At 36.6% G+C, this 24,025-nt stretch overlaps 1 protein-coding gene across 1 annotated transcript in view; it reads right to left on the bottom strand.

Moving 5' to 3' along the window:
- RYR3 (ryanodine receptor 3) overlaps positions 1 to 24,025 on the bottom strand; it is a 579,223-nt gene that overhangs the window by 319,729 nt on the left and 235,469 nt on the right. Inside the window, exons 20-22 of the mRNA XM_027869916.1 lie at positions 19,823 to 20,039; positions 10,639 to 10,743; positions 2,102 to 2,205 (exon numbers count right to left, since the gene is read on the bottom strand). Coding sequence (XP_027725717.1) covers positions 2,102 to 2,205; positions 10,639 to 10,743; positions 19,823 to 20,039 — 426 coding nt within the window. The remainder of the gene's footprint in view (positions 1 to 2,101; positions 2,206 to 10,638; positions 10,744 to 19,822; positions 20,040 to 24,025) is intronic.

Below are 24,025 nucleotides of genomic sequence, written 5' to 3'. Positions count from 1 at the left end.
TCCTGCCGACCTTCCAAACTGTCTTGGGCTGGAAATTTGTTTGACTCAATCTTTTTATGGGCTCTGCCGCTCTATAATTTGCTTAGAGTCATTTTTTAAAGGTATTTGAAGGGGTAAGTTGCAGCCTTTACTCTGCCATCTTGGCTCTGCCCGGGGAACTGTTTTCTAATCCTCAACTGGCAACCATCTTTCCCCTCATAACTCACACAGCAGTTAAATTTTTTTTGAATTTACTATTAATATTATGTATTATCTGTTTTGGTGTCATAGGAACTACTGAGACTGTTAGCTCAAGGCCAAGGATCTTGTCTTATTGAGACATAAGTCTCCCACACACATGATTTTACACACAACTGGCACTTAATAAATGATTGTTGATTAGTTGAAAGTGACAGTCACTAACAAAATATTGATAACTTATATTTTGGAGTAGTTATGGTCCTGATGACTCAAACACCAGGTATGTAGTGAGTATTTACTATGTGCCAGGACTGTAGTAATCTCTTTGATCTATAAAAGAGTCTGCAATCATGAATCAAGTATTACAAAAGACATTGTAACATATGCCCACTTATATATAGTAAAAAATTAAGCACTAAATTATACATTACAGACAAGTGGAAATCAGAAGAATACACAGTGATATACTTGTTGGATAGAAGAGATATTAAGTACAAACAGAATTAGAGAAGAGAGAACTAAGCCTGTGCTGGAGTCATTAGGGAAGATGCCACTGTCAAATAGGGCTTGAGCTGCACTGTGAAAGGTAAGAAAAATATAGATAGGTAGAGGAGATTAAGTAATGTAATGTTTGTGTTTGTGAGGTTTTTGTAAAGTGCATCATATTTTCTATGGACTTTCAAATTTGGAAATGTTTCATTTCCCTTTTTGATTAATCTCCAGAAACAAATGGGTGGTTTCCTAATACTTTTCTTACTACCTTCTAACTTTCACCATAAACAATCTAATTTAAGAAATATGCATTAAGCATTATTATGTCCTGGGCATACAAAGAGGAGACATCAATATTCCCTGTCCTTAAGCAATTGTTATGCACCTACCATGTGCCAAGCACTGGACTAAAGTGCTGAGGGACATGAAGAAAGGCAAAAAACAAAAAACAAAAAAACCCAAAACCAAAACTCCACCAAGGTCTGCTGTCAAGGAGCTTACTGTCTAAAGGGGGAGACAACAAATAAACAACTCTGTACAAACAAGATGTATACAGGATAAATTGGAAATAATGAACAGAGAGACTAATCAAGAGAGGTACACAAATAACTATGATATTAGTTAAAATGTGGTAAATACACAAGAAAATGTCAAATGGAGGAAAAAAGAGATTGAAGAGGGATAGCTCTCTTCTAACTGAGCAAGGGGAGCAGTGAAGTTTTCATGTGGAAGTGGCATGAGTTGAATCTTGAGAATTTTTAAGAGATGGAGTTTGCAGGTGGTAGGAGGGAGGAGGAGAAATTTCAGATATCAGCAATGAAAATATATGGCAGTGGGAGTGGGTGAGCTGAATAAGTCAGGTGGAGTGCAGTTTCTCTGGAACACCGAGTGAAAGGCAGCAATGTGAAGTAAGGCTGAAAAGCTAAGCGGACATTTGATTGTCAGGTGCCTTAATTGCTAATATAAGGAGTTTTTTTATTTTATTCTGTAGTTCATGGGGAACCCTTGAAAGACTTTGAGAAGGGAGATAATTGATTAGAAACATTTGGCAGTGGTTTGAAGGATACTAGATAGAAGTTGGACTAAAATAGGAACATCATCTAGTTAGAAGGATACAGTTTATAGTGAAAGGTAATCAAAGTCTGAATTAGTAGATACACAAGTAGACAGTAGGTGAGGAAAACAGGAGATGGATGTGTCAGATGGATTCATAAGGACTTTGTTCTCTGAAACTGGAGAAACTGCTAGTTAAAAGGGCCTAAAGTAGAATGTCCTATATTATAAATTATCATCTTTACCTTCCCCGTACCCTTAATTCCTCAATATATGTTTTTTTTAGAATGGTATCTATATACCCATAATACTAAACTACATGTTACTAAATTATTCACATTTGTGAAATCTTAATTCAACTTAGTTTTAAACTCACTTTAAAGTTTCTGTTGACATTTGCAGGTTATAATTCTTCTCAGTTTCAGGTAGCTTTGAGAATTCCACAAGACAGGGGTGTTGCCTTTTGTTGTCATCCCGCATCTATATGACACCATTAAAATATAACAATTTGAGTTATAAGAGTCAATTACATCTTGGCAAAAGTTTAAAAAAAGATAAAGGGTAAAATATATATCATAAATCCTGAGTGAGGTTATCTGGTGATAGCTAAGTGATATTCTCTCTCATCTTCTTTGACTCTTTCCTGTCCCTCACCACACAGATCAAATCAGTTGTCATGTTCTGTTGATTGTGCCTTCACAACATCTCTTACAGCTGTCCCCTTCTATCAAGTCATTTTTCCAACAAGCTATTTCAGGTCTACATCACTTCTTATCTACTGTAATAGTCTCACTGGTCTCTACAATTCATTCTTTATGTAATTGCCAAAGTAATATGCCTAAGACAAAGATCTGACCCTAATTAAAAAAAACTTTTATTTAATTCCTGTTGTTTCTAGGATGAAGTATGAACTCCTTGGCCTGTATTTAAGGTCCTTCACAATCTGGTTGAAACTTATCTTTCCAGACTTATTTCACATTACTCTCCTTCAGATACATTACATTCCACCCCAAATGGAGTGCCCTAAACTTTGTGTTAGCTTTTACATTGACTTATTATCTAGTTTTCCTTCAAAACATTCCCTCCAGCCTCAATTTAGGTGCTACATTCTCTGTAAAGTGCTCTCTAATTGTGTCAGGGGCAAGTGCTTTTTTCATCAAATTTTGCAATAATATTTCAATGGATTTGGGGGGGGAAGAATTTCCAATCCATTCTACCACATATTACACATGCATAACCCCCCAGATTATAAAGAAAGGGGCTTGTATCATTTTATATGTTTAAATCCACAGTGCCTTTTGCAAATAGATACTTTATATTTGTGGAATTGAAGAATAAATGGTCAGCAGCTTATCTCTAGATTGTGCTCCAAATGTTCAACTTTAAGTTGCTTGTTTGGAATTCGGAATGAATTTTATTTTTCCAAAGAAACGGGCTCTCAGGCCAGCTAAAGAAATCTAACTTTGAGGGGACCATATAGCACTGATGATAGTCCAACTAGACTTGGAGTTAAGCAGAGCTAGGTTCAGATTCCTCCTCCAAGATTTGCTGTCCAAGGGAAAAATCACTGAAGCTCCCTGAGCATTAGTTTTCTTATTTGAACAATAGGGTAAATAACCCTACATTAGATAAGTCATTTGATAGTGGTGAGGATCAAATGATCATGTATATAAAGTGTTTTGTAAACCTTAAAATGTTATTTAAATGTTAATTATTATTATTTAACCTATAATATACCTAAAATGTACTCCACCAAATTCTACTCTGATGCCTCACTATAACACAGTGATAACATGCTCAATGCTTTGCCAGTAGAACATAAGCATTGAAAGATCCTATAAAACTAGAAACTTTCTGAGTATAGAAATGATAACAGACTATGTCTGTCATCCAATGACCAGCCTAGTAAAGTATGGAGAGGCTGGTCACCAACAAAAAGTAGCCTCTGACTGATTTTTTGATTGTACTCCCAAGCACTCCCAAGATCATGTACTAAGATTCAGGGTGGAGGGTGGAGCTAAGATCATGGAGTAAAGGCAGGGACTTGCCTGAGCTCTCCCCTCCAAGTAAGATTAAAATAACCCTTAAAATGAATTCTGAAGCAACAGAATCAACTAATGGATGAGGTGAAACAATTTTCTAGCCCAAGACAACTTGGAAGGTTGGCAGGAAAGTACTACCTCACTGGGATGAGAGTGGAACACAGTCCAGTATAGGGCCCCAGCAAGACAGGAGTAGACCTTGGGGGTGACTGAATCAGTGGCAGCTTTCAGAGCTCTCAGCCCAGACAGTAAGGCATGTCAGACAACTTGTCAGGAGATTACAGGAGACCCTTTGCTGGCCCTGGGAACATTGCCCATAGACAGATTCAGGTCAATGTCCCAGGATGAGAAGGAGCTCTAGAATGAGCAAGGACCCTGAACACAGTTCCTGGTAGAAAAGAGCGCTTGTGATTGCTCACAGACAATAGCACAGACCAGGAGAGCAATGATCACATGTCTCCTTAGATTATACCACCTTGGAAGAACCAAAAACCTCCGGACCCCCAGCAACTATTTCTAAAAACAGCAATACAAAAAACAAGAAACAAGAAACTTGGGACAGTGCTCTCTCCAACCCAAGAGCAGAACTCAACTTTTAATACAAAGTCAAAAGTCAAGAAATAGGCTGGGAAAAGGAGCAAACACAAAAGGAACCTGACAAAAGAAAGTTACTATGTTGACAGGGAAAATCAAAACACAAACTCAGAGGAAGACAACAAAATTAAAGAAGCTACATGCAAAAGCCTCAAAGAAAAATGTGAATTGGTCACAGGCCAAAAAAAAATTTCCTAGAATAGCTCAAAAAGGATTTTAAAAATCAAATAAGAGAGGTTGTTGTTGTTTGTCCTTCAATCTTAAAGAGGACTACGATGTTACAGAGGTGATGCCATGACATGCAAATGAATTGGATTTAAGTGAGGGAGGGCTGTGCTAAGTCACTAGCCTCACTTTCTCCTCCAAAGCCATCTGGGTCCAGTGGCCAGATATGAATCAGGAAAACTGGGGAAGGCCCAGGATGCAGTGGGGGTCCTTGGCCTTTTCAAGCTAAGGTTTTGTTTTTTTTTTTAACAGGTCTCAGTTTTACTAGGGCAATGCCAATTCAGTGAGTAAGGCTTAATGAGAAATGAGGGAGAAAATAGCCTTTTCACCTAGTCTTAAAAAAAAAAGTCAATCTGGGAGGAGAATATACTCAGGATTTCTGGCCAAAACAGAAACAATTGTTATTTACATTCATCCTAGGCCAATCAGAGCCCAAATGATCAAGTAGGGGTTAGCCAGGGACCTATTGTTGGCCAATCAATAAGAGCCAGAGTGATTTGGGGTTAAGGCTGGTCTTTAAGGAAAAAAAAAAGTTTCAGAGAGGGAAAACTGTGGAAAGAAATGAGTTATGCAAGAAAATTATGAAAAAAGAGTCAATAGCTTGGGAAAAGAGACACAAAAAATATTGAAGAAAATAACACCTTAGAAAACAAAATAGGTCAAATAGTAAAAGAAAAACAAAAATTCACTGAAGAGAAGAACTCTTTAAAAGAACAGAATTGACCAAACATAAAAAGATTTACAAAAATTCACTGAAAAAAAGAACTCCTTAAAAAGTAAAACTGACCAAATGGAAAAGGAGGTACAGAAATTCACTAAAGGAATTAATTCCTTAAAAATTAGAATTGGGCAAATGGAAACTAATGACTCTCTGTGAAAGATCAAGAAACAATATAACAAAATCAAAAGAATGAAAAAATACAAGAAAATGTGGAATATATCATTGGAAAAACAACTGACCCAGAAAACAGACTCAGGATACATAGTTTAAGTATTATTAGACTACCTGAAAGTCAGATCAAAAAGAGAGGCTGGACATCATATTTCAAGAAATTATCAAGCAAAACTGCCACAGTATCTAAGATCCATAGGAGGAAATAGAAATTGAAGTAATCCACCAATCACCTCCTCCAAAATGAACATTCTTAGGAATATTATAGCCAAATTCCTGACTTCCTAGGTCAAGGACAAAATATTGCAAGCTTCTAGAGAGAAACAATTCAAATGTCAGGCTGCCACAGTCAGGAACACACAGGATTTAGCAGCTTCCAAATTAAAGGAGCAGAGGGTCTGGAATGTGATATTCCAGTAGGCAAAGGAGCTAGGATTACAACTAAGAATCACTTACTCAGCAAAACTGAGTATCATTCTTCAGGGGGAAAAATGGATATTTAATGAAATGGAGGACTTTCAAGAATTCCTAATGAAAAGACCAGAACTGAATAGAACATTTGACTTTCAAATACAAGACTCAAGAGAAGCATAAAAAGTAAACAGTAAAGAGAAATCATAAGGGATTAAATAAGGTTAAATTGTTTATATTCCTACATGGGAAGATGGTGCTTACAACTCCTAAGAGCTTTGTATTAGAACAGTTAGAAGGAGTATATATAGATAGAGGACAGGGGTGTGAGTTGACTATGATGAGATGATATCCAAAAAAATAAAATTAAGGGGTGAGAAAGAGGCATGCATTAGAAGAAGGGGGAAGGGAAAGGTAGAATCTCACGTGAAAGAGGAGAAGATGGGAAGGGATGGCAGGCAATGCTTGAACCTTACTTTCATTGGAAATAGCTCAAAAAGATAATAATATACACACTGAATTGGGTATAAAATCTATCTTACTCTACAAGGGAGAGAAAGAAAAGAAGGTGGAGGTGGTTGATAGAAGGACAAATTGTAGAAGGTGGTAGTCAGAAGTAAATCACTTTTGAGGAGGAATAGGGTGAAACAAGAGAGAAGGAAAAAAGATAAATGGGTAAAATATAGGATGGAGGGAAATAGTTGTCCTTTGTTCTCAAAGAGGACCAAAATGACATCACTATGGTGGAGTCAAGGTACAGAGTATCCAACTGTGGATCAGACCAATGTGAGCTTGGAAGGCTCTACCAGAGGCTGGGCACAAATAATCCACATGAACATTTGGAGTAGAAATGTCCCTAAATATGTGCATTTCACATTAATTTTGAGCTACTGCAATTTTGCTTCGCTCGTAGAGCACAACGCCTTCTTTGACACAAGCACACCATGATGAGCGGTCCTATGCCAGTGTTTCCCATGTTATGCAATTGTCTCTGAAGTTCTTCAGAGAGATTCTGAAAGTGTTCTTGTATCATTTCTTCTGACCGTCATGTGAGCAACCCAGTTAGTAATCACAGCTGTGAATGTGAATGGGATGAACTCACTCATAAAACAGAAGTGGATAGCAGAGTGGATTACGTGATTTAGACAAAATGATACCATAAGCAAATTAGAGGATCATGGAATAGTTACCTTTCAGATCTATGGATAAGAGAAGAATTTATGACCAGACAAGAGACAGCATTACAGGACATAAAACTGATAATTTTGATTACATTAGGTTAAAAAAAAATTGCACAAACAAAATCAATGCAGCCAAAATTAGAAGGAAAACAGAAAACTGGGGAATTTTTTTTCACAGCAAGTTTCTCTGATAAAAGCTTCATTTCTCAAATATATAGAGAAATCAGTCAAATTTATGAAAAGATAAGTCATTCCCCAGTTGATAAATGGTCAAAGGATATGGATAGTCAATTTTCAGAAAAAGAAATCAAAGCTATCTATAGTCATATGATAAATGCTCTAAATCACTATTTATTGAGAAAGGCAAATTAAAACAACTCTAATATACTACCTCACACCTATTTATCAGACTGGCTAATATGACAGAAAAGGAAAATGATAAATGTTGGAAAGGTTTTGGAAAAATTGGGACACCAAAGCATTGTTGGTGGAGTTATGAACTGATCCAACCATTCTGGAGAGCATTTTGGATCTATGTCCAAAGGGCTATAAAACTATGCATACTTTTTGACCCAGCAATACTACTACTTGGCCTGTATCCCAAAGAAATTAAAAAAAGAAAAAGGACCTAGAGGTGCAAAAACATTTATAGCAGCTCATTTTGTGGTGACAAAGAATTAGAAATTGAGGGGATGTCCATCAATTGGGGAATAGCTAAACAAACTGTGGTATATAATTGTGATGGAATACTATTGTGCTACAAGTAATGATGAGCAGGATACTCTCAGAAAAACATAGGAAGACTTATATGAACTGATGCAAGTGAAGTGAGCAGAACCATTGTAACCAGTAACAGTAATACTGTATGATAATTAACTGTGAATGACTTAGCTATTCCCAGCAATACAATGATCTAAGAGAGTTGCAAAGGACTTACAATGAAAAAACTGATGTAGTTTGAATGCAAATTGAAGCATACTTTTTTTTTACTTTGTTTTCTTATGCTTTGTTTTTCTTAGGTTTTTGAGGTTATTTGGTTTGTGTTTTCTTTCATAACATGTCTAATACAGAAATATGTTTTGTGTAATTGCATATGTATCACGTATATAAAATGGCTTGCCTTATCAATTAGGGGAAAGGGGAGGGAGGAAGAGAGTGTGGGACTCAATTTTTTTTTTAAATGTGAAAGTTATTTTTACATGTAATTGGAAAAAAAATATTAAACTGAAAAGGAGATAAAATCCTATATAATGTAAACCATAAAGAACCTGGGGAGAGGGAGCCACTTCTTTCTGGCTCTTTTTACCAAATGACCTAATAAACAACAAAAAAAATGCAGAGGAAATAGTCATGTGCTCAAACCACATATCCTAAAAGCACTAAAATATCTAACATAAAATTATGTAAAAACAGTACTACAGAATCAACCCTTCAATATTCAATATTTCTGTAGAAAAATGCATTGGCATATCTCAGAGATAACTGCATCTGCAAGTTACTGGTAGCACTTCTCTTGCCCTGCAGTAGAGTCTCCAGCAAGATGGGGTGAAGGTGTAGTCCAGGTCAATTTGTCTCCCCACCCTTCCTCTTCTGAGGGCCTAGGAACGAGCATGGCTTTCGCTGAAAACACATACTATTTCTTATCAGGTTTTCTCTTCTTTTCTATGCCAATAGAGAGCAGAATTCAGTTTCCTGTCTTAGAAACAAACACACTGTCCTTCTGAGGTTTTCAAAGTGTTTTATCTGCTAACAATGGAGGTATAAAGTTTTCTTCTGCTATTCTTGATTTAAAATATATTTAAATAAGATTTATCTAAATTCAGATGAAAAGCCAGATACAGGCTATGCATTCATCATAGCACCTACACAGAATTCTGTAGTGGAAAGTAGTTTAGAGCGTTTAATTGATTGTGGAATCTATTATCATACCTATTTAGACTCTAGACTGTGGACGTAGAGAGGGAAGGGACCTCAGAGACTATCTAGTTCAACCTCTAATTTTATAGATGAGGAAACTGAAGTCCAAGATTAGACTGTGAGCTCCTTGAAGGCAGGGACCATCTTTTGCCTCTTTTTGTATCCCCAGCACTTAGTGCAGTGCCTGGAACACATCAGGTGCTTAGTAAAATGTTTACTTATTGACTTGATTTGTCCGAGTTATAAAGTAGTAAGCATGAGTCTGGCTTTGAATTTATATTAGGTGTCCTTCCCAATAGGGGATAAAGGGGTATAGTACTCTGAATGCTGCCCAGAAAATCTAGTTCAAGGGCTGAGGGAGCAAAAGAGTAATAAAGAGACAGAGGAACGGCCATAGGATTTTACTCTCCTCTTCCTCCTTACTGCAGAAAATCCAACTACCGTTGACCCAATCCTGGAATGACAATGAGGAGAGCTGAAAAAATAAGCAACTGGAGCTAGGGAAAAGATCCCAGGAAGTAGTAAGATCTGCAGCAGAATAGGAGAAAGGAAAGGAGGCAGAGAAGCAAATTCTAAGCAGTGGCAGCAGAGAAGTAAAGGAAAAAGACCACCAATTCTCCCCAAGATGTAAGTTAGTTACTATCTTTGCATGGTTCATAAACCAAGATAAATGCTAAATTGCATGAAAATCTTGATGGACTATTCATCAGTGGACATTGCAATAAATTTTAGAGTTCTTGGACTAGTAGTGAGCTTCAGAATTCCTTTAATCTTTCAGATATGACCTACTATAAACTTCCTTCCAAATTAATCAATCTCTTTATTAACTTTTTACCTTTGAATCTTCTTTAAAAAGTTTTCTAGAGAAGGAGATTCTATAGGTTCATTTAGTCATCTATTTATCTTACCAGATTATCCGAAAACTATAACTAAACTTCTAAAAAGTGTAATTTCCCTCTCTGTAGTTTTTAATAATAGTAACAACTCAAATTCATATAGTGCTTTAAGGTTTGCAAAGTGCTTTTCATATTGAGTAGGTGCTATTATTCTCCACATTTTACAGATTTGGGAAGTGAGGCTCAGAGAAGGTAAATGAATCACACAGCTAGGAATTATCAGAGACTGAATTTGAAGTCAGGTCTCGCCAACTCCAAGTTCAATGTTTTCTTTACTACATTATTACTTTGGCAGAACACTTAAGAGTAAAATTCTCCAAAATCACTATTTTAGTGCATATTAACAAATAACATAAGGTTCATTAACAAAAAAAAACCTTCAAGGGGGGCAGACTTCTGCGTTCTTTGCAGTACAATGTGAGAAACACTGCTTTAAGTCTCAAGCCAGATCAAATCATGGATTCTTGAAATATTCATGTATTAAATATGAAGACATTTTGTTCAAGAATCAAGTCAAATATTGGGTGAAATAATCTTTAAAGCCTCTAAAAGAATGAAGATGTAATTCACTTAGTGTAATTATGAGTATGCAGATAAGATGGAGGCTGCTGTTGAACAGAACCAAGGCTAGAGGCCAGAAAGAATGAATAATCAAATTTCTCTTCCGCCTCATCCTATCATTCTTAGAATTTCTCCTTCATGCAGATAAAGCATCTCAACCAACACCTGTAGCCTAAGTCATAGTCATTACATACCTTGCCAAAGGTCCATCCTAGCTCTATTTTATTCATGCCCCATAGCTCATGGATGTTTTCAGCCAGTCTGTCTCTTATCTTTTCTAAATGAGGAGGCAAAACAATCTAAAGGGAATGGAAAGAAATTTTTAAAAAAGTGAGAATTGATTACCATAAATGAATTAACTGTAGGAAATTACAAGTCCTAGCATTTACTATATCCACCATCCCACCTTCCTTATTTAAGCCAAATTTTCATTCCAAGAGTAGATGTAGGCCTTAAGATAGAACAGAGAGAAAACAGTTTATAATGACTATCAAATGAATGAATATATATGAAATTGCTTTGAAACTAAAAGGCAGGGGAGATTAGGGAGGAGTACATAACAGGTATGAGGAATGTTTTGGGAGGATTCACAGAGGAAGGTAGGAGGTGAAATGTCAAGTTTGGGGAATATATAGTAGTTCAGTTTTGTCTGTATTAAAGAGTTATGTGAAGAAAAGTGATGTGAAAGATCATTTCTGTTTACAGAATTTGTAAGCTGCTGACAATCTTCTTTGGCGGAGGAAGTTCCTCCTTCTCAGGAGCTCCCTACACTGATGAAATCACAAGTGTGATGCCCCACACTCCCCAAAGTGTTAATTACCCAGTCTAGTACAAATAGTACAATATTTGGTCCAACAAGTATAGCAGCATTATAAAGTGGTTCCACTGTTACTCTTTGGATTTTGATGTACTTACTCTTCATTAAAAACAGCCACTCTCCTGGATGAATGAATGAAAGGCACTTATTAGACGTTTATATCTACTCAGCATTGTGCTAAGCATATGAAAACTGCACTAAGTTAATGCTGTAATTTGACTCTTAAATGAAAAACTAGGGTTTCTAAGAGTCAGAGGTAAAGAGAAAGTATATTTTTGATGGTGGTAGAGTGGGGTTGTTAGATAAGAAGCCTACTGAACCAAGGAGAAAAGGGACCAAGGTAGAATGTAAGGGTATACTCATAGTTAGGGGGCATAATATGGATGATGAACCATCCAAGAAGAGGGAAAAGGAACACTTATAAAGATAAGAAAAGAACCAAAAGAAATTAGTGTCTTGAAAAAGCAGAGAGGAACATGTATCCAGGAGCAGAGGATGGTTCATGGTATCAAATGCAAAAGAAAGATTGAGCAGGATGAGGACTGGGAAATGACTATTAGATTTAGCATTTAAGAGATAGTTGGTAACTTTAGAGAAAATAATTTCAATTGAGTGACAAAGTTGGAAGCCAGTTTGCAAAGGGCTAAGGAGTGAGTAAGAGGAAGGAAAGTGAACTCATGGACAGATTTTTCAAGTATTTTGGATGTGAAAGGGAAGAAAGATATAGGAAAAGCTTGAGGAGATGGTAGAGTTGAGTGAAGTTTTCTGTTTCTGCTTTTGTTGTTTTTAGGATTAAGTCTTGAACATATCTGAAAGTAACAGGGAAGGAAATAGTAGATAGAAGTTGCAAGTTTGAGGGAGAAGGAGCAATGATTGAAATTATAATCTAGTGGAGGAGACAGAATCAAGGACCCATGCAGAAGGGTTGGCTTTGGTAAGGAGAAGAGCTACATCAATCTCTAACATTGGGCAAAAGAGGACAAGAGAAAAGAATGATGTCAAGGGGTTTTAAGATGAAGAGAATGAGAGAAGAGGAAACTAAAATCATTCCATCTCTCCTTAATCCTCACTCTCCCAAACCTCTTTGTCCTCATCATGAGGAGTGTCCCTTCACTCTTTAGTACTTTCATGCCATTTGTACTGTTCTGATGAAGAGAAATTATGGAAATGGTAATGGAAAATAGAATATTTAGACTCTACATCGAGGACCAGTGGGTTGGGGGGAGGGGTGTAAGAGAAAAGATATATTCAGATCTAGAGAGGATGGCTCGGGATGCACTATTATTAAGAGGAAGCCAGGTCTCAGAGTAGAAGGTACGTGACAGAAAAGACTCCAGAATGAAGGGAAGCTTGTACACTATGAAATGGGACTTCTAGAGGACAGAGTAGAAATGCGTAGAGTTGCAGTGGGACATGGTTTAAGTCCAGGCTTTACCATTTATTATCTGATTGCTATACTTATTTTTACCATTTTTTTGCATTTCTGTTGTCTGAAGTATTTAAAAAACAAATAATTTCTTCAGATCCTATTTTCTTTCTATGACTGTTCCAAAGCCTCTTTTTTCAACTGAATGTTCATTTGTTTTTTTTTTTTTCCCTTCATTAATGGTTGGTCTCAGATTTGCAGGATAGGTCACTTGGTCAATTTGAACTCCTTTGCTCTATGGAAGACGTTATTCTATTCCCTTCTGGTTTCTGGTGGGTATATAATAATTTTGTGTCATTTGAATTTCCTTTTCTTGATATTTAAAGGTTTTTCTCCTGGTCACTTGAAGGATTTATTGTTTGTCTCTGAATTCTTAAATTTAAACACTATATGTCTTGGAGTTTGCAGCATAGGTTTTTTTTCCTTTCTCCTCGAGGTGATGGCTAGATTCTTCCAGCTGGCAATTTGTTTTTTGTGTTTGGAATTTTGGGGCAGTTTTTTTTTGTATTATTTTTTGCCTTATGTTAGTACTTTTTGACTTGTGTTCTCTTGGAGAACTATAATCCTTAAGTTGTCTCTAGGCAACCTGTTGTCAGTATGATTATGTTTTGCTTATATGGAGGTCATGTTTCTTTTAACGGCATTGGTTCTTGATTCTCTTTTTCCAGTTTGTCCTTCACTTCTAATTGTTTTCATTCCCATTCAGTCATTTTCTTTCATTTCTTTGGTGAGATTTGAAGGTTTGGATTCCAATTTTTCCATTCTGCCAATTATTTCTGCTCTAGAGGCCATGAATTTTGCTTTCACAATTCTTACTTCTCTTCCAAACTATTTGGGAAAATCCTGATGTGGTTCCATACTCTCTGGAGAATCAAGAGGGTCCTCCGCCTCATCAAATGTTGATTTTCTTTTGTCATGCAATGTTTTTTTCCTATAGAAATCTGGACTATTTTTTCTGATCTGGAGGCCACACTCCTTTTTGTTATTAATATCTTCCATATTGATTTATCTGTTTATGCTCAAGGTCTTTGAGTTTTCTTCCTCTTGAAATCTTTGGTAATTTCAGTCTTTTTTTTTCTTATATTCCTCCGTTACTCACTTTTTGGCTTCTCCTTTGAGTGTGGATTCTGCGAAGGCTATCTCAAAGCCATCTCATTCTTTTTCCATGCTGGAAAATTCAGTTTGCTAGCCTTAATTTCTGCCCCAAGTTACTTCTTGGAGGATAAAATTAGTCCCAGCTGAAAGCTGGGCTTTTCCCCTTAGGCTTAATGGCATACCAACAGCTTCATACACATGTCCTGTACCAGTTACTGCTGTTTCTCAGTTTTCTCATTGAGCTCTGATATTCCACAGAGCACTGCCACATTGTTGTCCTAGCCTAAGCAAGTTTGTCATCTGGTTTTCTTTTCTTTTTTAAAAAAAGTGAAAAAGTTATATTTCAATCTGCATTAAGATTTCATCACTTCCCTCTCTGGGGGAATGAGGATTAGGGACAGATGGAATGATTTTAATGCAGTGGACAGCATTTTTCATCATGAATCCTTTGGAATTGTTTTGGATCACTGTATTGATCAAAGTAGCCAAGTCTTTCACAGTTGATAATCATCGCAATATTGCTATTACTATGCACAACGATCTCTCAGTTCTTCTCAATTCACTCTGCTCAGTTCTTCTCAATTCACTCTGCATCAGTTCTTACAGGTAGGCCTTACCACATTTTTCTGAAACCACCTCCCTTGTCATTCTTATAGCATAATAGTACTTCATTGCAATCATATCCCACAGCTTGTTCAGCCATTCCACAAATGATGAAACGTCCTCTCAATTTCCAATTCTTTGCAACCATAAAAAAAGCTGCTATAAATATTTTTTGTACATAGAGTTCCTTTTCCTTTTTCTTTGATCTCTTTGGGGCTGAGACCTAGTAGAGGTATTGCTGGATCAAAAAGTATGCACAGTTTTATAGCCCTTTGGACACAGTTTCAAATTGTTCTCCGGAATGGTTGGACCAGTTCCCAACTCGATCAACAGTTTATTATTGTACCTATTTTCTCTCATCTCCTCCAGCATTTGTCATTTCTGCTACGTATGAGGTGGTACCTCAGAGTTGTTTTAATTTGCCTTTCTCTAATCAGTGGTGATTTAGAGCATTTTTTCATATGATTATAGATAACTGTTTTTTTTTTCTGAAAACCGTTCATATCTTTTGACTATTTATCAATTGGATAATGGCTCTTATTTTTCTAAATTTGACTCGGTTCCCTATATATTTGAGAAAAAAAAGCCTTTATCAGAGAAACAATATAAAATTTTTTGATACTGCTTCATTGTTTATGGTATCTTGTAGCAAAATGTAGTTTCCCTGATTATCTCTTTTAATTAGGTCTCTTTCTGCTTTTGCTTTGCCTGAAATCATGACTGCCTTTATGTTTACTTCAGCAGAAGTATAATAAATTTTGCTTCAACTCTTTATTTTAACTCTGTGTGTTTCTTTTTCAAGTGTGTGTCTTGTTAACAACATATTGTTAGATTCTAGTTTCTAATCCATTGTGCTATCTGTTTCCATTTTACAGGTAAGCACAACCCATTGACTTTCACAGTAATGATTACTGTGTATTTCCCTCTATCCTATTTTATTCTGTTTATCCTTCTCTCTCTTTTTTTAGCCTGTCCCTCCTGAAAGGTCTGTTTTGTTTCTGTCTACTGCTTCCCTTAATCCATCCTCCCTTTTATCATTCCCCAGCATTTATCCCTTTCCCCTCCTAAGACAGATTTTTATACCCATCTGAGTATGTATATATATTCTTCCCTCTTTGAACCAATTCCAGTGAGAGTAAGGTTCAAGTTTTGCCCACCACTCCCCATTTTCTGTCCACTATAAAAGCTCTTCCTTATATGCCTCTTTTATGTGAGAAAATTTTCCCCATTCCACACCTTCTTTTCCTCTTCTTCCAGTGCATCTCTCTTTCTCATCTCTTCATTTTTTTGGAGATTATTCTACCACAGTCAACTCACATTCATGCCCTTTGTCTATGTAGACTCCTTCTAACTGCCCTGATGATTATAAAGTTCTAGAGTTACATGTATCATTTTCCCATAAGAGAATGTAAGTAGTTTAATTTCATTGAATTCCTTATGATTTCTCTCTTATGTTTACCATTTTATACTTTTCTTTTAGGCTTCTGTTTGAATGTCAAATTTTCTATTAGCTCTGGTCATTTCATCAGGAATGCTTGAAAGTCCTCTATTTTATTAAATATCCAATTTTTTCCTGAAAGATTATACTAAGTTTGGCTGGGTAGGTGATTCTTGGTTGTAATCCTAGCTCCTTTGCCTTCTGGAGTATCACATTTCAGGCCCCCTAATCCTTTAACATGAAAGTTGCTAAATCTTGTGTGATCCTGACTGTGGCTCCATGATATTTGAATTGTTCTTTCTGGCTGCTTGCAATATTTTATCCTTGACCTGGAAGCTTGGGAGTATTGGGGAGTTTTCATTTTGGGAATTCTTTCAAGAGGTGATAAGTGGATCTTTTTCCTTTTCTATGTCACTCTCTGTATCTAAGATACTATAGCAGTTTTTTCTTGAAATATGGTATCCAGGCTTTTTTTTATTATGGCTTTTAGGAAGTCCAATAATTCTTAAATTATCTCTCAATTTATTTTCTTGGTTAGGTTTTCCCCCCCAATGAGATGTTTCACATTGTCTTTTTTTTTTTTTCCATTTTTTTGGCTTTGTTTCTTGATGTTTCATGGAGCCATTAGCTTCCACTTGCCCAATTTTTATTTTAAGGAGTTCTTTTCTTCAGTGGGCTTTTGTGCCTTTCTTCCATTTGACCAATTCTGCTTCTTAAGGAACTCTTTTTTTTCCCAGTGAATTAATGTGCCTTTTTTTACCATTAGGTCAATTGTGTCTTTTAAGGCATTATTTTCTTCAGTATTTTTTGTGCCTCTAAGCTATCAATTCTCTTTTCCTAATTTTCTCACATCAACCTCATTTCTTTTCCCCATTTTCCCTCTACCATTCTTATCTGTTGCAACTCTTCTAGGAATTCTTGTTGGACTTGGGTCTCATTAGCATTTTTCTCTGAGGCTTTGGTTGTAGCTGTTTTCATACTGTTGTCTTCTTTTGAATGTTCATCTCGGTTTTCTCTACTATTATAGTAGCTTTTTATGGTTAAGGTATTTTTTTTTTATTATTATTTGTTCATTTTCCCAGCCTATTTCTTGACTTTTATCTTTATGTCAAAGTTGGGCTCTATTCACCTGGAGGTGGGAAGGCAGTGTTCTAACCTTCAGGCTGCTGTTTTCAGAGCTTTTTCTGTAGGTCTGAAAGTTTTCAATGTTTCCAAGGTGGTGTGATCCAGGGATAGCTGTGGTTACTGCTCACCTGGTTTGCACTATGTTTACTCAGGAAAGGCCTGTGCTCTCTTGTAGCCATAAGTATTAGAACTCCTTTTGGCCCTGGAACAGTAACCAGATCCCCCTGTTTTCCTAGAGCCACAAACACTCTTGACCTTGGAACTGCATCCAGGGCCTTTTTTCCCTTGTGACCTACAAGAAGTATTCCTTTCTACCCTGGAACTGAGACTCAGAACTGTTTATGGTCATGCCAGTCACATCCAGTGCCATCAAAGGATCCTATATAATCTCTTTCTGACCAACTGACCCACTTCCCCCTCCCACCCTCCTCCTTTACCATCTCTGGACTGATAGTTCTCAAAGTTGCTTCTGTTGTTGCTGCAGCCAACTCCACTGTTGGTGCTACCACACTGCATTCTTTGCTGACACCTACCCAGTGTCCCAGACCTTTTCTGTTGACTCCTAAGTTGTCTTAGGCAGGAAAAATATCTTACTCTGACCTCTTGTTGGGTCCACAGCTCTAAAATTTGATTTGTGGAGTTCTTTTAAAGTTGTTTGGAGGGGAATTTTGAGTTCAGCTGTGCTGCTGCCTGTACTCTGCCATATTGGACCCACCCCTCTGCTGTTTAGTTTTCTAAAGCAATAGAAAGAAGAAAGCAGTACACAGCAGAATTCTGTTGCAAGGCTGTGAGTTGGCTTGTACAACACTGTTGCTGAAGCATGGTAGGGCAATAGGTGCTGAGGGAGTATGTTATGGGCTAGTGATTAGTTCTGTTGTTAGTTTGTTTAACTATTACTTCATTTGGATTCTTAGCATCCGAGACAGTGGAGACAGCTGAGATTGCTTTATCTCATGCACATAATTCCTATTTTGAAGAGGTTTCAAGGATCATGAAGATCAGAGAAAATTTCTAGTTCACCTTGTTGATCACACAAGAAAGTTGAAAAGACACAGAGAAGGGAATTGCAGTGTTATTATTTGTGAGGATTCTCAAGAAAGCCAGTATTAGTGGATCGTAAAGAATGGGGGGAGGAGAAAAGCATAAGAGGAATGGAAATGTATGCAGGGCCAGGTTGTAAATGGCTTTAATAGTCAAACACATAGAGTTTTATATTTGATTATTTGATTTTGGAGTTTGGTTGGTTGTTTCTTGTCCTTTGTTCTCAAAGAGAACCAAAATGACATGACTATATTGGGGTCAAAGTATAGTGTGTCCAACTGTGGCTGATCAGACCAATACAAGCTTGGAAAGCTCTACCACAGGTGGGGCACAAATAATACATATGAACACTAGGATACAGAAGTCTCTAAATTTGCACATCTCACATTTCTTTTGAGCTACTACAATTCTGCTTTGCTCATAGAGCACAGTGCCTTCTGTGATGTAAGCACACCATGTTGGGCAGTTCTTTGCCAGTGTCTTCCGTATCACACAACTGACTTCCAAGTTCTTCAGACAGAATGTGAGAGTGTCTCTTTGAGGTAATAGGGAGCCATTGGAGTTTATTGAGTAAAGTACTGACATGTCAGAACTATGCTTTAGAAAGATTTTGGCAGCTGAAAGGAAGATGGACTAGAGTAGGGTAAGATTTGAGGTAGGGACACCAATATGATAGTTATTGTGTAAGTCTAGGCATTAATGATAAAAACCTTCACCAAAGTGGTGAATGTGGGGGTAGAGAGAAGAAAACTTACATGAGCAATGTTGCAAAAATAGAAAGGTAATATTCTGGAACAGATTGGCTATTTGGGATGTGTGAGAATGAAGAGCTGAGAATGACACTGAGATTGTGAGCCTGTGTGACTGACAGAATGGTAGTACTTTTAATAGCAAAAGGGAATTTCAGAAGAGGGGAGATTTTAGGGGGAGAATAATGAGTTCTGTTAGTTCTGGGTTTCATATTTTGAGTTTTGTCCAAAAAGTAACGCAGGCCTGGAATTCAGGGAAGGGACTATGACTTGTGATATAGATCTTAGATTCATCTGAAATGAGATAATAACTGATCCTAGGAGAGCAAATGTGATCACAAAGAGATTTAGAAAAAGAAAAAAGACTAGGACAAACTTTGAGGGACCGAAAGGAAGATCCAGCAAAAGAGACTGAGAAAGAGTGATCAAACAAGTAGGAGGAGAACCAAGAAAGATCAGTGTCATGAAAACTCAGAGAGGAGAAAGTACATGGGAGATGAGAGTGATCCACAGTGTCAAAGGTTGTAGGGAGGTCAAGAAGGACTAGGATCAAGAGGAGTCCTTATGTAAATGTGACATACACTTAGCTATAGTGTTAGAGACAGTTTATATCATAATGAGCAATATAAATTAAACTTGTTATTTAGTCTCAGATACCAGAGCTTAACAAAGGCTAGAATATGTCCACCCTGGTAGCAAATTCACACTCCTGGGAGTATGAACTCCCCTTACTCTTAGAGATAGTCATTGTCATTCTCTTTAAAGGCATGAAACACTTTCTAGTTATATTTCCCCTTTTAATAACTGGCACAGAAAACTGTACTCCAACTAAATTGATTTATTCCTCCCCTCCACTCAAACATGCCTTGCTTTTCCCTACCTCTATTTCCCAATCTCCATTCCCCAAAACCATGGCAGGTATATATAATAAAAGCACAAATAACACTAATTAATGATAATACATCTTATGATAACAATATGAGCAGAGAAGTCAAAATGTCTGAGATAATTCCCAAACATTACCAGGATTAGAACAAAGATCTTGCCTAGATATATAGATTGCCACCAAATAATTTTAACCTACCTGACTGGTGTCTATAGGGCATGGGATGAAGGAGGCTTGAGAGAGGAACCGTGTAGTGCCCAACAAATCCCTAATTCCTTCAGAATCACGCTTATATTCTTTGACAGGCTCCAAAATCATCTTCTCTTTTGGAAGCAAGGCTTCATAGCAGGGGGCATAACCAGATGGAGGCAAAAACTTAAACTCCCCATGACGTCCACCCAGAAGGAAACGCACTCTGTGTTATTTCAAAAGACAAGACAGAAAATAGTGAAAAGCACCAAGAATATATGAAAGAAAAAACTAAAAATCTGCAAATAACTCTTTGAGTGACAGTCACTAAGGCCATAAATTTCAAGCAACCAAAATTCCAGAACGTACAATAAAATACTAGAGAAATGCATCCTCAATTAGCTGAAAGAGAAAAGAAAAAAGAGGACAGGCAACACAGAAGAGTGGAAGGTGCAACGGATTCAGTCAAAGGACCTGTGGGTTTTGGCTTATGACCTTGGGCAAATCACTTAAACTCTCTGGGCTGAGAAGTTTGGCTGTGAAATTATAGTGATCAATTCTTAACCCAGAGAAAAGTTGAGAAAATTCATCTAGCTTTTAGTAGAAATTAGAGATATAGATAGAGAATATAGGATATACACTATCAGACATATTGATATGCTGGGTCAATTTATTTAACTGCATTTTTTCCCTCTTGGCTCATGGAATATGGGAACACAGGATATTTAGAAACAAAAATGATATAAAGAATTGAAACAAAGTTTGAAGACAAATAAAATTAGTCTGTAATGTAGGATTTTATAAATCATATGACCTTAAATATGACATAGAATTAATATTAATTAATATAATTGGCAACTTAATAGAACAAAAATGACAAAGATTCACCAGATTTTAAAAAACCCTTCTGGGATACAAAAGTTGTACCACAGAAATTATTACATCATTGACAATAATTGTCATGACTGACTTATTCTTAACAACATGAAATTATTGAAACTGTAGTATAGGTTTTCTACAATAGAAAGGTATTATTCACATAGAAATTAAAGAAAAACTGTTGGAAATATGTCTGGAGAAAATTTTAGAAACTTATCCTAAGATTGTGGGCAAGAATAATAAGGTGAAAAAAATTGTTTGGATAACAGTTTTTAATATACTCATTTGATTAAAAAAAAAAGCTCAAATTTGAAGTTATTAGCAAGTGATATGTGTTAAAGTCAAAATGCTGTATGTAATATCTGAATGCCACAACTGAAAGGACCTCTCTATCTCTCAAAGAAGCTGGAATCAAACTAATGAGCATCAATAAAATAACATGGCTCCAAAAATCTGAAAATCAAGGAAGCAAATATTTATTTATTTATTTTTTGTTTTTTGGCTAGTCAATGAGGTTAAGTGACTTGCCCAGGGTCACAGAGCTAGTAGGTGTTATGTGTCTGAGGCTAAATTTGAACTCAGGTCCTCCTGAATCCAGGGCTGGTGCTCTATCTACTGCACCACTTAGCTGCCCCCTGAAGCAAATATTTATTAAGTACCTATATGATAGGCACTGTGATAGGTTCTGGGACCTAAGCCTACCTGCTATTTCCTGGCCCACTCTTTTCAGACCATCACTCCATCCTTTCCCCTTTGGCAATCTAGATGCCACCATAGGTCCTTCGGCTCTGATAGGGAAGTTTTTGCCTTACCTTGCAAGGGCCCAGACCTCAACACTTCTCTGTGGCTCTAAGCCATGGCTTCTCTACAGGACTATAGCCTCTACCTGTTTCCCACCAACAGTGTGGACTCCATCTCTGAGTCCCTTTGCACTAATAGATGAGTTTTGTCTTATCTTGCCAACGCTTCCTCCTTTCCCTGTTTCTACTTCTGCTTTATGTGTTGGGTCTCCATTAGAAAGTAAACTCCTTTCTTGTCTGTGTTTGTATCTCTATCACATAGCACAGAACCTGGAATATAGCATTTAATAAATTTTTCTCCTTCCTTCCCTCTATTCTTTCTTTCCTGCCTCCCTCCCTTCTTTCCTTCCTATCTACTTATCTACCTATCATTTATCTATCAATCTAGGGGTAGGGTGTGGGCATAGATGAGTATTGAGAAGGGAGGGGAATTTGGCTCACTCCACATAAGCAAGTGCTATATAAGCAAGGATTAGAATTTATGGCATTATTTTTAATAGGTATGGTAGTATACCTTAAGTGCTTATACTGTAAGTAGTATACCTTTGACCAGTAGATCAAAGAAATTATATGATGATTAGTTAAGTAACTGGTGAACAGCTATAGAACACACTATGCTGACTGCTGTGTGTTGTAACAAAAGGCATAAAAATATCGCTAATATTATAGATCAGCAATTAAAATGCTACAAATGTGGGTTGGTAAATAAATTAACAAAGTACTATTCCAGATGGACTTGCGACAACACACCACAAGTTTGGTTGTTTTATACAGCTATGACAGTATTGAGACATATTCTTTTAGTTGTTCTATTTGGTAAACAGCTTCCTGAAGAAAATTAACAAGCAGGTAGCTATGACAGAAATGCTTAGGCAAATACAGAAATTAGACTGCATAAAATCTATTATTTCTTCAACCCAGGTAATTTCATGTAAGGTAGGCTGATATTTTACAGGAAGCTAGATGGCACAATACAGAGATCCCTGGATTTGGAGTCAGGAAGACCTGAGTTTGAATTTTGCCTGAGACACTTACTAACTGTGTGATCCTGTACAAGTAGCTAAACTCTGTCACTCTCAGTTTCCTCAACTGTCAAAAAAAAACCTATACAAATACTAGCTCTTAATATTTCTTATCATCTTGATTTAAGGGTTCTAATCAATTGAAGTTTTACTTTAAAGTCTTGCATTTGTCATTTTTAAAGCTATTTAAACATATTTTTATGTTTAGTATTTTTAAAATTTATCCCAATAATCATTCACATAGTAAATGGCAAAAGTTTAATGACAATTAAATAATGGATAATGAAAGACATGGTGGAAAGGGTGCTGGATTTGGAGCCAGAGGACCTGGGCTTCAATCCTGGCTCTATTACTTTCTAGCTGTGTGACATATGAAAATTGTTTCCTTTCTCTGAGCTGTAGTAGTCTCTATAAAACGAGAGGATTGGACTCTATGATCTTTAAGATACTTTTTTAGCTCTAAGTCCCATCATCCTATAAACACTTCCAACGGTGCAGAGCTCCTTTTTGATAACATCTAGACTAGAAATATCTTCAGACTACCAGCCCAAGACTGCACTGGATTTCTATTTCTTCCTACTGTAACTTAGCTATACTGGCCAATTTGAAGTCTCATCAACTTTCACATAAGCTATTGAAAAAATTTTTTTTCTGTTTTTTTCATAACTATATTTTCTCTTTATTGATACTTTTTGTTTTTACATCACATTCATTTCCAAATACATTTGCTACCCAGTGTGACATACCTTTTAACAAAGACCAAAAATATAGAAAAAAAATTCTGCTAAACTAATTCACTGGCAGCATCTGACAGTATATACAATATTCCACCAGACGTGGAAAAAATATTGCAATAATGAAAGGGAGGTACCTTTCTCAACACTTTTCCAGAGTGACAATTATTATAATTATGCAAAGTTCAGTTTTATTTGTATGTTCTTTTTATTTATATTGTTGTTGTCATTGAATATCTTGTTTTCTTGGTTCTGCTTACTCTATATCAATTTCTATAAGTATTCCCATATTTCTTTTACTTCCTTATATACAGTACATAATTCTTTATGATGTAATATTTCATTACTTTCATGTATTGCATTTTGCTTAGACATTCTGTGATGGACATTTACTTTGTTTCTATTACTTTGATACCACAAAAAGTACTGTTATGAAAATTCTGGTCAAATAAATAAGAAATTTTTTCTATTATTGGTCTCTTGGAAGGTATGAAACTAGTAGTGAGATCTCTAGGTCATGGGGCATTTTAATCACTTTTCTTTTTTAGCATAATCCCAAACTGCTTTCCAAAATGACTGGGACAACTCATAATTCTGCCAGTTGTATGTCTAAGAGCACGGGTGGGAAACCTTCAGCCTCGAGGCCACACGTGGTCCTTTAGGTCCTCAAGTGCAGCCCTATGACTGAATCCAAACTTCACAGAAAGAATCCTTTTATTGAGGGGCGGCAGGTTCCCCACTCCTGCCTTAAGAGTACCCCTTCCAATGCTGACTATT

This window comes from Vombatus ursinus, unplaced genomic scaffold (assembly GCF_900497805.2).
Source record: "Vombatus ursinus unplaced genomic scaffold, bare-nosed wombat genome assembly UNPS02014794.1, whole genome shotgun sequence".
Taxonomy (NCBI): domain Eukaryota; kingdom Metazoa; phylum Chordata; class Mammalia; order Diprotodontia; family Vombatidae; genus Vombatus; species Vombatus ursinus.
This window is presented reverse-complemented; position numbering and strand designations above follow the sequence as displayed.